The sequence below is a fragment of the Heloderma suspectum genome, chromosome 5, assembly GCF_057233095.1.
Source record: "Heloderma suspectum isolate Gila_16-S chromosome 5, 16-S_ref, whole genome shotgun sequence".
NCBI lineage: Eukaryota > Metazoa > Chordata > Lepidosauria > Squamata > Helodermatidae > Heloderma > Heloderma suspectum.
In genome coordinates, this window is record NC_139462.1 from 143,732,000 (window position 1) to 143,745,975 (window position 13,976).

At 42.3% G+C, this 13,976-nt stretch overlaps 1 protein-coding gene across 1 annotated transcript in view; it reads right to left on the minus strand.

Annotated features, from left to right (window-relative positions):
• Positions 1-3,286: 3,286 nt before the first annotated feature.
• The window catches only part of LOC146344604 (protein FAM200C-like), a 67,479-nt gene continuing 56,789 nt past the window's right edge, over positions 3,287-13,976 (minus strand). Inside the window, 2 exon segments of the mRNA XM_084859805.1 lie at positions 3,287-3,820; positions 3,822-5,107. Of these exon segments, the coding sequence (XP_084715931.1) occupies positions 3,287-3,820; positions 3,822-5,107 (1,820 nt within the window).

Here is a 13,976-nt window from a genome sequence, read left to right on the forward strand (position 1 = left end):
TTTCATTTATTTTTCTGTGCATTTTCTAAGCGTACACATTATTGTTCCATGGATCACATTGCAAGCTTGGCAATGTATGGACTTTGAGCACAGGTTTTGTTTGGGTCCTTGTTTGGTTCCAGGAGGTACAAACTGGATAAACTGTGGTCAAAAACAGAAAATAAATTTCTTATACGTCCCTGTGTGTTTCACTTGGTGAGGTCTTCTGCCAGGGTAGTACATTTGGCAATCTGAGAAACTGTCCTGGGGGTGACCATAAAATGGCTGTCATGGGAGGTGTGGCAGAGGACAAGTAACCCAACTGAGTACAAGGTTGGACTCTAACACCCTAAACCACTTATTTGAACCCACAGTTTTTAGCACCAGCAGAATCTTATTTCACAGCAATCCCAGCTGCCAGTAAGAAAATGTGTTGTTATTAAATGCAGAAGGAGTAGGGTACCTTGACTGGTGCTGACAAAGATGTCTGGGGGCACTTTGGTGCCTGCAGGCACCACCTTGCTTTCCCCCAATGCTATGCCAGCATAAGATGTAGTCACATATCATTTCTCCATTCCATGTGTTTCTGTCTATAATAATTACTTGGAGCATTGGATGACCTGACTGTGCAGAAATTGTGACCATATCATAATGGCAAGTGTATGAGTGTATGATCTACTAGAGTACTGTATCTGGACATGGATTCAAACTCTTGCTCAGTGGATACATTTTGGCCAGTGACTGACTATATCAGCCTCTGCCCTTGATTCTGGAAAAATGAAGTAACAATGACCTGCCTCATCAGACCTTTGTGATGCTTTCTGCTATGTAAACGGTGTGGTTAGGGGAGAGGTTAGGACAACCTCAGTTATTTTGGGCCCCACATATTTTGAAAGGCTTCCTTCAACCATCTCATTGTGTTCTTCAAGACTGGTTCATTGAATCTTGCCAAGGTTTGCCTACCTTGAACAAAGAGGGAAAAACTAGTAGGAAGGTATTCTCAGTTGCTGTGTGTGAAGTGGCAGCAGCAAGGACCCCATAGCATGTCCACACTCCAACTACCTCAACCAGAAGTAAACATGGTCAAGCTGGATGCAGTGGAAGAACTCTGCTTTAGAGGGTGGTAGGTAGTGTCAACATTAAGTTGCAGCCCTATAGAAGGCACAGGGCTGAGAAGAAAAATGGGAGAGGAGTAGGAAGTGAGGAGATGTTGGAGTTGAGGTTATAGGTAAAATCTAACCCAGTCCTGCCCCAGGCTTTGAGAGGCAATGGAGATAGAAGAGCTTCTTATACTCACCCAAGTGGTGACCCTTCCACCAACAAGGTGCTGTTGCTGCTACAACTCCATCCCAGCCAATGATGAAGGAGGTGTTTGCTTGTGAGGTGAGTGTCTCTGGAACCTGTAGTTAAACAATATGAGAGCTATGTGTTCTGTGGCTTGGGTTGTGGAAGGGGGTGGTGGTGAGGCCTGCCAGAACCTTCATGAACCACAATTATGCTCCTTCAGGAGATGGTAACTTTCTTGCTGCTTGGGTTGTGCTGATATTTTACTTCAGTGAATGTTATTTATATTATCCTTTGTGTCGGGCTGGGCTACTTGTGGCCCTCCAGATGTTTTGGCCCACAACTCCCATCAGCCCTAGCTATCATAAGCAATGGTGAGCAATCATGGTATTTGTAAGCTAAAACATCTGGAGGGCCACAAGTTGTCCACCCCTGCTTTATGTTAATATGGTATGTCTATCCAAATTAGTTCCAAATGAGTAAAATAGGAGTCCTCTTATACATTGCCTGCCTCCCCCAACCTGGTGCCCTGAAGATGTTTTGGACTGCAACTTCCAGCATTCCTGACCATTGGCCATACTGGTCGGGGCTGATGGGAGTTGAAGTCCAAAACGTCTGGAGGGTACCAGGTTGGAGAAGTCTGCATTAAGTTATTCTGACAGTGAGGATACACTGCAAGAGAACCAGTGAGTTCAGATAAATTAGATCATAGCAGTTCTACTGTACTCTGGACAGTGGCTCAAGTAATGTGGCTAGAGAACAGATTCGCAGCTCGATGCCATACATGTTACTCAAGCCCTATTCAGGTGTGCTAAATCTGAATAGGTTAAACACGCCAGGGGAGGGTGATCAGCATTCCAGGTTGTGCAGATAGCCCCCATGGATAGAGGAGGCTCTCCATGTCAGAATGTCACCCTCCACGAGTAAAAGGTGACAGAACACAATGAGGGAGAGTGGCACTGCTGGAGCACTCCCTTCCCTCACGCGTTTACCCTATTCAGGTTTAGCACACCTGAATAGGGCTTCAGGTGTAGGTCTGGATTCAATGGGACTTCATTCCAAGTAAATGTACATAGCGCAGTCTTTAGGAGTAACCCATGGGATTACTAGGGAGTAAGACCCCATTGAATGCAGTAAAAGTGGCAGGTATGCATAGCATCAGGCTGCACATCATTCAAGTTGTCTATCCCCTTAGAAGCAGTGGTTTCTCATATTTGGAAATCTAGACAAGGGATGCTCTGCTTCTGTATTCTTGCGGGTCTGCTTAATTCCCCAAGCAGTGGTCTGGGGGCAGGAGTGGTCCGTTCCATGATAAAACTAGTACCATCTAGCAGTAAATGTTTCACAATTATGGAGAACATGAGCTGAGGCATATGTAAAATTGCAAACAAATACATACATATTACATACAAAAAGACAAAAGAGAGATGTGCCATTAAAGCGTGTAATAAAAAACAGTGCTGTACCATAATCTGTCCTCCAGTTTTCTGAAAGTTTTCACCCCCGAAAGAGGCTTCTGTTTTTCTGCCTCATTCTGCGGGTATCTTGCCATTTCTTTTGAATTTCTTTTGGTGGTGTTTTTGAGCTTATCTTACCATTGCAAGGTGGCAGACGGTGCAGAACTTTTTTTGCTATTACACATCTCCCCATCATTCTACAGCAGTGGTTCTCAACCTTCCTAATGCCGCGACCCTTTAATACAGTTCCTCATGTTGTGGTGACCCCCAACCATAACATTATTTTCGTTGCTACTTCATAGCTGTAATTTTGCTACTGTTATGAATCGTAATGTAAATATCTGAAATGCAGGATGTATTTTCATTGTTACCAATTTAACATAATTAAAGCATAGTGATTAATCACAAAAACAATATGTAATTATATATTGTGAAATATTTATTTCTAATTACAAATGAATGAAATTTTGTCTTGAAGCATGGTGTAGCATGGGTTACTATATGTTACTATAACAACAGTAAACTACATTGCTACATTTTGCGACAGTATGCGTAAAAAGCCAACGTCAGTGCGAAGGTTGAGATTGCTTCTTTCTCACCAGATCAGAAATTCTCGGGGCAGTCTTTGCAAGAGCACAACAAAGATCATCTTCCACAACAAGTCTACTTCTGTATTTAGACTTGATAACCAACAAGCTGGAAAACCCTGTTTCACAAAGATATGTTGTTGGAAATGGAAGAAGAAGGCACAACACAGTCTCAGACAGAGCAGGATATGACTGCAAACACTTGATCCAGAATTTTGTAACTGGCATTGTAGAGAAATCAGTTCTTGCTGCATCGCTGTTAATAAGTTCAATGAACTCCTCTTGTGCTGTCTCAGGAACATCTTCAACTTTGACTGTGAATGGGCTTCTGGCAAGTGCAAATGGGGTGTCAGGTAGATTTGGAAAGTACGATGAAATTTCATCTGCAAGCATGTGCAAGTGTTCTTTCACAGAAATTATCATTGTAATCCTTTTGTCTGGTTCAATGTCATGTTCCTCAAAGAAAGCAGATAAGGTAGGCAACATGTAAATTTTACTTTCATCCAATTTTTTTTTGCCAAAGCTGAAGTTTCATTTGGAATGATCGGATCTTTTCAGACAAATCGAGGCATGTTGCATTTGGTCCTTGCAGTGATAAATTTAACTCATTCAAGATGGCCAAGATGTCAACCAAGTTAGCTATTTTCTGCAGTTCACTTTTATCGCTGAAAAGTGCTTCGAACTGCGGTCTTGCTTTCTGATTAAAAAACGTTTTGAGTTCATCATGAAGCTCAAAAACACATTTTAAAGCTTTTCCTCTCGACAACCATCTCACTTCAGTGTGAAATAGCAGAGCATTGTTCGGCGCATCCAACTCGTTGCACAGTTGCGAAAACAGTCGACTGTTTAAAGTGCTTGCCTTTACAAAATTGACAGAACTTATTACGCTTTTCATTACTTCTTGTAACTCTTGTGGCAGCGTCTTCATTGCTAATATTTGCCAATGAATCATACAGTGAGTTCCGATGACTTTTGGTGACTCATTCAGTACCAAACGTTGAAATCCAGATCGACATCCTAGCATAGCTGGAGCACCATCTGTGCAAACACCACAAGCCTTTTCCCAAGAGATCTTATGCTCTTTCAGAAATGAACCAACTGTGTCAAATACATCATGTGCAGTAGTTGTCGTTTCAAGAGGTTTGCACAAAAGAAACTCATCTTTAAAGTCGCCATCATTAATATACCTCACGTAAACCAGTAACTGTGAACAGTTTGCAACGTCTGTAGATTCATCAAGCTGGATACTAAATATTGGAAGTGGAGCAGATTTAATTTCCTGGATTACCTGATCAAGAATGTCAGCAGACATGTCATCTATTCTTCTGCGGACAGTGTTGTTAGATAAGGAAATTGCACTCGATTTCGTAACAAATTTGTCTCCGATCATAACTCGACCAATGTCTTTGGCCGCTGGCAACAGTAAATCCTCAGCAATGGTGTGAGATTTCATAGCTCTGGCGATTCTGAGTGCCACCAAATATGAAGCTTCAATGGCTGCTACGTTTTGTTTGTGGTACTTGCCACCAGTGTCAAGTCCGGCTTTCTTGAGTCCATCAGCTTTGCTTCTAAAATAGTTGGTATCCTTGCTGGCAAAGCTCGGATGCTTGCTTTCAAAATGGCGTTTTAGTTTGTTCGGCTTCATAGATTCGGCTGATAGAACTTCACAACAAATAACACATTGCGGTTTCTCAATTCCTGCTCTAATTATTGAGGTAAAACCATACTGTAAAAAATCCTCACTATATTTTCTTTTCTTAACGTTCTTCTCTACACGATCCATTGTCATGGGATGGTTTGCTAATGAAAATAATATATAACAATAGCTTTAATAATACAAAAGATGATACATGGCATAGTTCAGTCAATTGTTGTTGTTGTTGTTCAGTCATTCAGTCGTGTCCGACTCTTCGTGACCCCATGGACCATAGCACGCCAGGCCTTCCTGTCCTGCGCAGTCTCCCGGAGTGTGCTCAGGTTCATATTCATTGCATCGGTGATGCTATCTAGCCATCTCATCCTCTGCCGTCCCCTTCTCCTTTTGCCTTCAGTCTTTCCCAGCATCAGGGTCTTTTCCAGAGAGTTTTCTCTTCGCATTAGGTGGCCAAAATACTGGAGCTTCAGCTTCAGTATCTGTCCTTCCAATGAGCACTCAGGGTTGATTTCCTTTAGGATGGACTGATTTGACCTCCTTGCAGTCCAGGGGACTCGTAAGAGTCTTCTCCAGCACCACAGTTCGAAAGCATCAATTCTTCGGCGCTCAGCCTTCCTTATAGTCCAGCTCTCACAGCCATACATTACTACTGGGAAAACCATAGCTTTGATTAGACGGACCTTTGTCGGCAAGGTGATGTCTCTGCTTCTTACTATGCTGTCTAGGTTGGCCATAGCTTTCCTCCCAAGGAGCAAGCGTCTTTTAATTTCATGGCTACAGTCACCGTCTGCGGTGATCTTGGAGCCCAAGAAAGTAAAATCTGTCACTGCTTCCATTTCTTCCCCTTCTATATGCCAGGAAGTGATAGGGCCAGATGCCATGATCTTCGTTTTTTTAATGTTGAGTTTCAAACCAGCTTTTGTACTCTCCTCTTTCACCCTCAACAAGAGGCTCTTGAGATCCTCTTCACTTTCTGCCATTAGGGTGGTATCGTCTGCATATCGGAGGCTGTTGATAATTCTCCCAGCAATCTTAATTCCGACCTCTGATTCATCCAACCCGGCATTTCTCATGATGTACTCTGCATATAAGTTAAATAAGCAGGGTGACAATATGCAGCCTTTTTGTACTCCTTTCCCAGTTTTGAACCACTCGGTTGTTCCATGTCTGGTTCTTACTGTTGCTTCTTGACCCTCGTACAGGTTTCTCAGGAGACAGGTAAGGTGGTCTGGTACTCCCATCACTTGAAGAATTTGCCACAGTTTGTTGTGATCCACACAATCAAAGGCTTTAGCGTAGTCAATGAAGCAGAAATAGACGTTTTTCTGGAATTCTCTTGCTTTCTCCATGATGCAGCGAATGTTGGCGATTTGATCTCTAGTTCCTCTGTCTCTTCGAAACCCCGCTTGTACTTCCGGTAGTTCTCGGTTCGCATACTGCTGAAGCCTAGCTTGTAGGATTTTGAGCATCACCTTGCTGGCATGTGAAATGAGCGCAATTGTGCAGTAGTTTGAACACTCTTTGGTGTTGCCCTTCTTTGGAATTGGAATGTAAACTGACCTTTTCCAGTCTTGCAGCCATTGCTGAGTGTTCCAAATTTGTTGGCATATTGAATGCAGCACTTTAACAGCATCATCTTTTAGGATTTTAAATAGCTCAGCTGGAATACTGTCATCTCCGCTAGCTTTGTTGTTACTAATGCTTCCTAAGGCCCACTTGACTTCACTCTCGAGGATGTCCGGCTCAAGTTCAGTGACCGCACTATCATGGCTATCAGGGACATTACTATCATGGCTATCAAGGACATTAAGATCTTTCCTGTATAGTTCTTCTGTGTATTCTTTCCACCTCTTCTTAATCTCATCTGCTTCTGTGAGGTCCCTGCCTTCTTTGTCCTTTATCATGCCCGTCTTTGCACAAAACATTCCCTTGAGATCTCCAATTTTCTTGAAGAGATCTCTAGTCTTTCCCATTCTGTTGTTTTCTTCGATTTCCTTGCATTGTGCATTTAAGAAGGCCTTCTTGTCTCTCCTTGCTATTCTCTGGAACTCTGCATTCAGTTGGATATATCTTCCCCTTTCTCCCTTGCTTTTTGCTTCCCTTCTTTCCTCAGCTACTTGTAAAGCCTCATCAGACAGCCAATACAGTTCATTAAAGTTTCCTATGATTTACCATTCTCTGTGTTGTTGTTTTTACATACCTGTTACTATCACAAGGGGGCAGTATTCACATCAACCACAGCTGAATATAAAAAGACCGATCAGCATCCAGATTAAGTTCCCATGGTACAGATATTTTTTTTTGCAGTAGTTGATGATTTTACAGTACATGATTTTACATTTACCCAGTAATTATAATTCATGAAGTGTCGTTTTACCTCCAGTACTGCTGCTTTCAACACAGTAGCTGCTCTCTACACAGCAGCTGCTTTCAACACAGTAGCTGCTCTCTACACAGTAGCTGCTCTCTACACAGCAGCTGCTTTCAACACAGTAGCTGCTCTCTACACAGTAGCTGCTCTCTACACAGCAGCTGCTTTCTACACAGTAGCTGCTCTCTACACATGTGTGACTGGTCCGCATAAGTACATTATGGCGCCAACCCTGTCACATACACCTGTATTTGTACGGGGTGTATGTGATGGGGTTGGCGCGATGATGTCATCACGCCGGGTACTCGTATGTGGGCGTATCTGCATGTGGGCGGACCCGCCTGGAGACGGATAGAGGAGCGGTGTCTCGGTTCCTAAGACCATCAGAAATATGTGGTTTCCGATGGTCTTAGGCAACCCCTGTGAAAGGGTCGTTCGACCCCCAAAGGGGTCGCGACCCACAGGTTGAGAACCGCTGCTCTACAGCCTCCCTGGCTGCCCATGCTTCCTGTTCTAAGAAAGCCCCCTGGGGGAGGAATTATCCCAGGATGTCTTCCCCCTCTTAATTACAATGCGAGAAGTCGGGGAGGCTGCAGGCTGCTGGAGAGACGATGGTACAAGGAAAGACCGGACATTTACACACACTCCTTGGCCACTGCACAAGTAAGTTAAGTGCAAGAACCCTGAACCCCACCCATCCATGAGAATTTCTCTGAAATGTTCTTCTTCTTTGAATGCTTTTTGACAGCAGCTTCTTTTCTATTAAATGGAATGAGAATGGTAAAAAAGATAGGGAAGAAAATTTTGGCACAGCACTAATAAGAACCATTTCTTACATTTTTGAAAACATTGGATAGGGCCATAAAAGGCCAGATAAAATTGTTTTGGTTGACCCATCTTGTTTGTGTGAAGCGAACACATGGGTTTGAGTGTGGGTGAATGCTTGTAACTGGGACTTCAGTTACAAGCATTATAACTTATATGCCTATTGGAAAAGCACTTCATTCCTGAAAAACATATTAAAGGCATGATGAATGTACTGTTCATCTTTGGTACTTCATGTCCATCTGAATGTTCATCTTTGGTACTTCATGGTACTGAATGTTCATCTTTGGTACTTCATCTTTTGGTAGCTGTTAAGGGTGTTTGGTATCAGGGCTGGCTCCAGGATTGAGGGAGCCCTTGGCAAAGTGCCCTCTGGAGGGCTCCCTCAATCCTGGAGGTGATGCTAAAATCACCACTCCGGAGGTGATGCTAAAATGGCAGTTTGTAGCTTCCCACCATTCCCATCAGGTAAGCCTTGGGGTAGGAGGGAGCCCTTGGCAAAGTGCCCTCTGGAGGACTCCCTCCTACCCCAAGGCTTACCTGATGGGAATGGTGGGAAGCTATGAACTGCCATTTTAGCATCACCCCTGAGACATCATGGGAAATTTTAAATGGTGACCCAGGGCAGGTGTCAGTGTTGGTGGGTCCTGCTGGGCCCCCCGACAATTGCCCAAGTGTGCTGTGTCTGATTTTGGGCTCATTTGGTATTATTATTGTTTGCCTGCATGGTGTGTGTGTGAACATTATCTTTGTTTAATGGCTTCATTTGTTATGCTATTGAGCCCATTCCTAATGCCCAAAAATATTTTTAGGAAAACAACATTCATGTGCTCCCAGTTTCTATCTCTGGCAGGAGCATTTGAGCTGTATCTGAACATTCTGGGAGCAAGCACACCCATCTGAAGGAAGGAAGGCATCCTAGCTCTCCCTGCACTGTGATGAATTTTAGCTATGTTCTCTCAAGAGCTTAATCTATATTAATATACTTCTTCACAAGCACTCAAGGCCATTTAAATACATAACAAAGGGCCCTATCCTGCTGAGGTGCTGCCTGTGAGAGGGACATTTGCTACACTATGGGGACAAAAGGCCTACTAGGTCTGGAGGTTCTACAGAGGCCATAGTGCCAGTGAGTTTATGGGAGTTTAAAGAGAAAGTGAGATCATGTGAGAGAGGCATGTAGCCCATTGTTTCCATAGGTTCTTAATGGCAAATACATTCACAGTGATGAAAATGTGTGGGTTCCTCCCACCCGGTGTTCTGAAAGTTCAGTGGTCACATGATCACTGCTGAGGATTTGTTATTGGTTTAGGTTAAACCCTAATGAAGACAAACAGAGCTGGTTTATGGCAACATGTATATGGAGGGAGGGAGTTTACGTCAGTTTATGATACATGGCAAAACTTATGGCTACTACCATGTGTCACTGAATATCAAGTGAAATGAGTTGATCCAACAAATAAGGGTTAGTAGATTTCTGAGACAGCTGAAAAGTACTAGCCTTTGGGTGGATGGAGTCTGTGAGGATGTCTTGACATTTGTAAGGGGGAAATGGAATGTTGGGTCTGAAATCAGGACACTCTTGTTAGAGAAAGTTGACTTTGTGATGTGGGAAGAGCGGTGGAAGATGATAGATCCTTTCTCAGAAGCCAAAACTAGGAACAACTGTGAGATGACAGCGCCAAGGGCTATGCTCTGGAATCTGTTTGGCACCACGGTGGGTGGGATTAAACTATTCAAAATTCGTTGCAGCATCAAGGAACAGTTTAATCTTAATTACAATTTGAACTATTTCCCATTGTTGCAGGTTTCCAGTTTCTCTTCTTCCCAGGAACGTTTATGCAGATCCATGATTCTGTTCTTGTTTGTGCCACAAGAAGAATTAGAACAGGTTTTTAATACTACAACTGGTCGATTTATGATAACAATCCTTCCCCATGCTAAATCTGAAAGCTGACCGTCATAATGTTGTGTTCTGTAAAGCTAGTAAGGATGGCAGTGACTTAGTAAACTGTTCTGATACATTCATTTTGTTTGGAACTATGGAAAAGGTTCTGCATGTTAAAACAGAGTCCAGGAACTGTTACCTCTTCTTCTGCCCAAAGGTAAATTCCACCCTTCTCCTTGGAGGCTGTGGTTCAATTTGTTATCTAACAACATAAATGTAAATTAAGCAAAAACTGATGACAAGTTGGACCACATAATGGTGCTGGGGAGGAAAAGCTTGTGTGACAAATCTTCCATAAGAACTTTTGTAGCCCTTGGAAAAAGTGGACTAGATATTTTCTTTAAAACTGGAGGTAGGGCAAAGCAGCAATATGCACAAAATATTTAGCCAGATCTGTTGGCCATACTACTAGTCGCTAATGGTGGTAACGTAGCAGTTGGGTTGGGATCACTGGGGAAGGGAGGAGGCTACAGTTTTCTCCCTTCCCCAGTGACCCTGAAGCAGGGGTGTTTGTGTGAGTGTGCCTCCCTCCAGTGTGTTTCTGTATGTGCACACATCTTTGTGTCTTCCTCCTCCTTGTGGTGCCATCTCCTATCGGAGGTCAGCTATCATTACAGCTATTTTTGTTTTTGACACCACCGCTCTGAACAGTTGTATAGAAGTACAGCTGAACCGTTCCCTCTGATTCTTTAGCCATGATGTTTTCTTCGTATTGATCTTTTCCCTTCTATTTTCCCTTATATAATGAGTTGGAGCATGGCGTATTTTTCGCCTTGGATAGTATAACCAAGGTTTTGTAACTTTCTTCTTTTGGTGGTCTTTACCAATTCTGTTTGTTTATTTACTCTGTATAGTACATTCTCATGAGTTGCATGATCAGTCCACGGTATTTTCAGCATACATTGGTATATTCACATTTCGAATAATTCGACTTTCCTCAGATTGTTCATTTTAAATGTCCAGACTTCCACTCCACAGAATAATATTGAGAACACGTAGCATCTTACCATCTGAATTCTTCCTGCCAGACTTAGGTCCCGATTACATAATAATTGTTTCATTTTACCAAATGCTGTTCTTGCCATTTCCACTCTTGCATTTATCTCTTGTGTTTGTTCATTTCTTTCATTGAGTCAAGTTCCTAGGTATTTGTATTATGTGAGTTGTTCAATGGGCATATTATTTATTGTAATATTAAAAGCAGCAAAATATTTTTTGCTTATCACCATATATTTTTTTTCTTAATATTTATATTAAGCCATACTCATTACTTACTTCTTTAATCTGATCTAGTAATTTTTGTTAGTTGGATATACTAAGCCCTGGCAAAATCAGATTTGACCCACAGGGCCAAAAATATTGGGTACCCCTGTACTAATGTGTGATTTCTCTCTATTTCCTGTCACTAGCTATGTGATAGAGTATAAGCAAGGAGGGAAGGAAATGCTTTTCTCTGTATCAACAGAAGGATATTTGTCATTTGAAAAGTGTCATCAAGGGCTGCAGCTGCTGGAATTCCCATGTGCAGCAGAACCCTGATCGGCAATTTATTTTTAGCCATGGCAACACATGGAAATAAGTAGGTGGTGAACATTTCAATCTCCCATGACTTTTCATCTCTGACCTCAAGTCCAGTATACTCAAGCAAAAAAATGTTTAAGGGGGTGACTAGAGAAAGAAGCTGCTGAACAGGAGTTCAGTGATATATATTTTTTCCTCTTAAAAATACCAAGTCAAATCCATAACATCCCAGGAAGGGTGAAAAAGTGTTCTCTTGACTCATACTTTGCTGTATGCCTCATTACTAATGGCTGGGGAACTGTAGCTGACTTTGAAGTACAGTCATGGTGATGTAGGAGACATCTGAGGTATGACCTGTCACTTAAGCTCTTTGCCAAAATGACAGCTGGTGCTCATCCAGTCACAGACCCACTCAGCATCGAGGTGCATGCAGTTTACTGTTATGTTTTCAACAGTTGTGCTTGTGTAGCTGTGGTACCTGTGGGTTCTTTTGAAACTTCTCCGAGGGATGGAGTCAATCACCTGGAGGGTGCAGCAGCTGACCGGATGACCACAGGTCCCATTTCCCAGTGGAGATTTGCTGAAGACTGTCGGTAAAAATAAAAAACTGGTTTGCCACGCACATGCAAATCATAGCCAGGAAGTCAAACCTGCCAGTGTGGTTGTGCCAGACTGGACATTACTTGATCCACAGAGAGGTGCCCACAGAAACACTCCAAATGCAGGATTTTAGACTAAGCATCTGAAGAAGCTTCTGTATGTCCCATCTGAATCACTTAGAGGCTGGTGCAGCAAAATTAGGTTGTACAGGCACTGGTTGTTCTTTGCAACATGGGGGAGACTGAAATATTCACCCACTGGTTTCTCTCTGTTGCCATTTCTAAGGTCTGCTAAGACATTAAAAATATGTTGCCACCCAGAGTTCTTAGGTATTTGGGAATTCCAGTAGCTGCAGCCACTATAATATTTTCCTTGTTCCTCTCTGAAAAATCTAAACAGCCAAAAAATTCTTCCACTTTTTCCTTTGAATAATTATGTGTTTCCTTCTTCAACTCATTCATCCGGTGTATCTGCAGATGGGACATTTTTATTTGGTCATCCATTCCATTTGTAGTCAGCCTGGCTTTCAGTCAAACTATGTGAAAATTTCCTGCATGTACTCTGTCAGGCTGAGGAGGGAAAGCCCTTATTTACAAAACAAGCAAAAGTATCACCTTTCGTTTGTTTGTCCAAACCCCTACTGGAATCCTGATTTGTGCAATTAAAGGAAAGCTACATTACATTCATGTCTTACATCAAAATTACATTTCTTCAGTATGAGAACTTCTTGAAGGATATGTGCATGTGGGAATTAAATGTCTGGTTTTTTGGCGGCGGGGGGCTACGCAGTTGGGCCCCATGTGAGAGAATTGTGACTGAGGCATTTGTTATTGCTGCAGAGAATGTCCAACAGAAGTACAACCACCAAAACAAAGGATGTAAACACAAATAGACTGACATAAGGGTACCCCCTTCAATACATGCTGAGAATCTGTTTTTAACACACCGTTTTACAATAAAGTGACGCCAAAACATTAAAAGCAACCCACTAACTCATGTCAAAGCAAATGCAGAAGTTGAATACAGCAAAATATCATATGTAAGTTGCACTAACTGATGTTAAGGCAAATGAAAAAGCTGCCAGACTTGAGGATCACAGAAACATTATAGGAAGACAGTCCAATAATTTTAAAGACAATTATGCTTATCCAAGACGGTGGATAATGAAGAGACAGCTATGTCATGTCCTGTTTAAAACTGGATTCTTCCTCATGAAGATTGTACTTCATATACAGGAGAGTGAACATCCAACCATGTGACCTGTACGAGTTCCTGTGGGGACAATATTTATCAAGCCTTTCTGGACAGAATCTATTTAGTATTTATTTATGATCTGTCTTGATGGCCTGCCGTTCTGCAATTAAGCACCCGTTGACTAATCATAGTAATATATAAATACAGAATAAAAGCAAATATATATATTTTAAAAATGTTTAAAAACAACGAATAAAAGCAAGAACAGACAAAAGCAGGCAATGAAAAACCAGCAGCAGAAAAACAAAGAGCCTCAGCAGTCCAAGGGCCAATCTAACAAGAAGGCTTCCTGATGGATCACGTGTCATCAGAAAGAGGGCTTTGCTGTTGAGAATGGCAGCCCCATGTTAATCTCCCCCACTCCATTAAGGAGAGATGTTGCCTTAAAGGAAAGTTGTATTCTTGTGGCCCTGAAGAAAGTTGGGCATTTTATAAGGACATTTTAGTATTTTATAAAGTTCAGTTTTCCCTCCCTTTGCTGTCACATCCTAGCTCC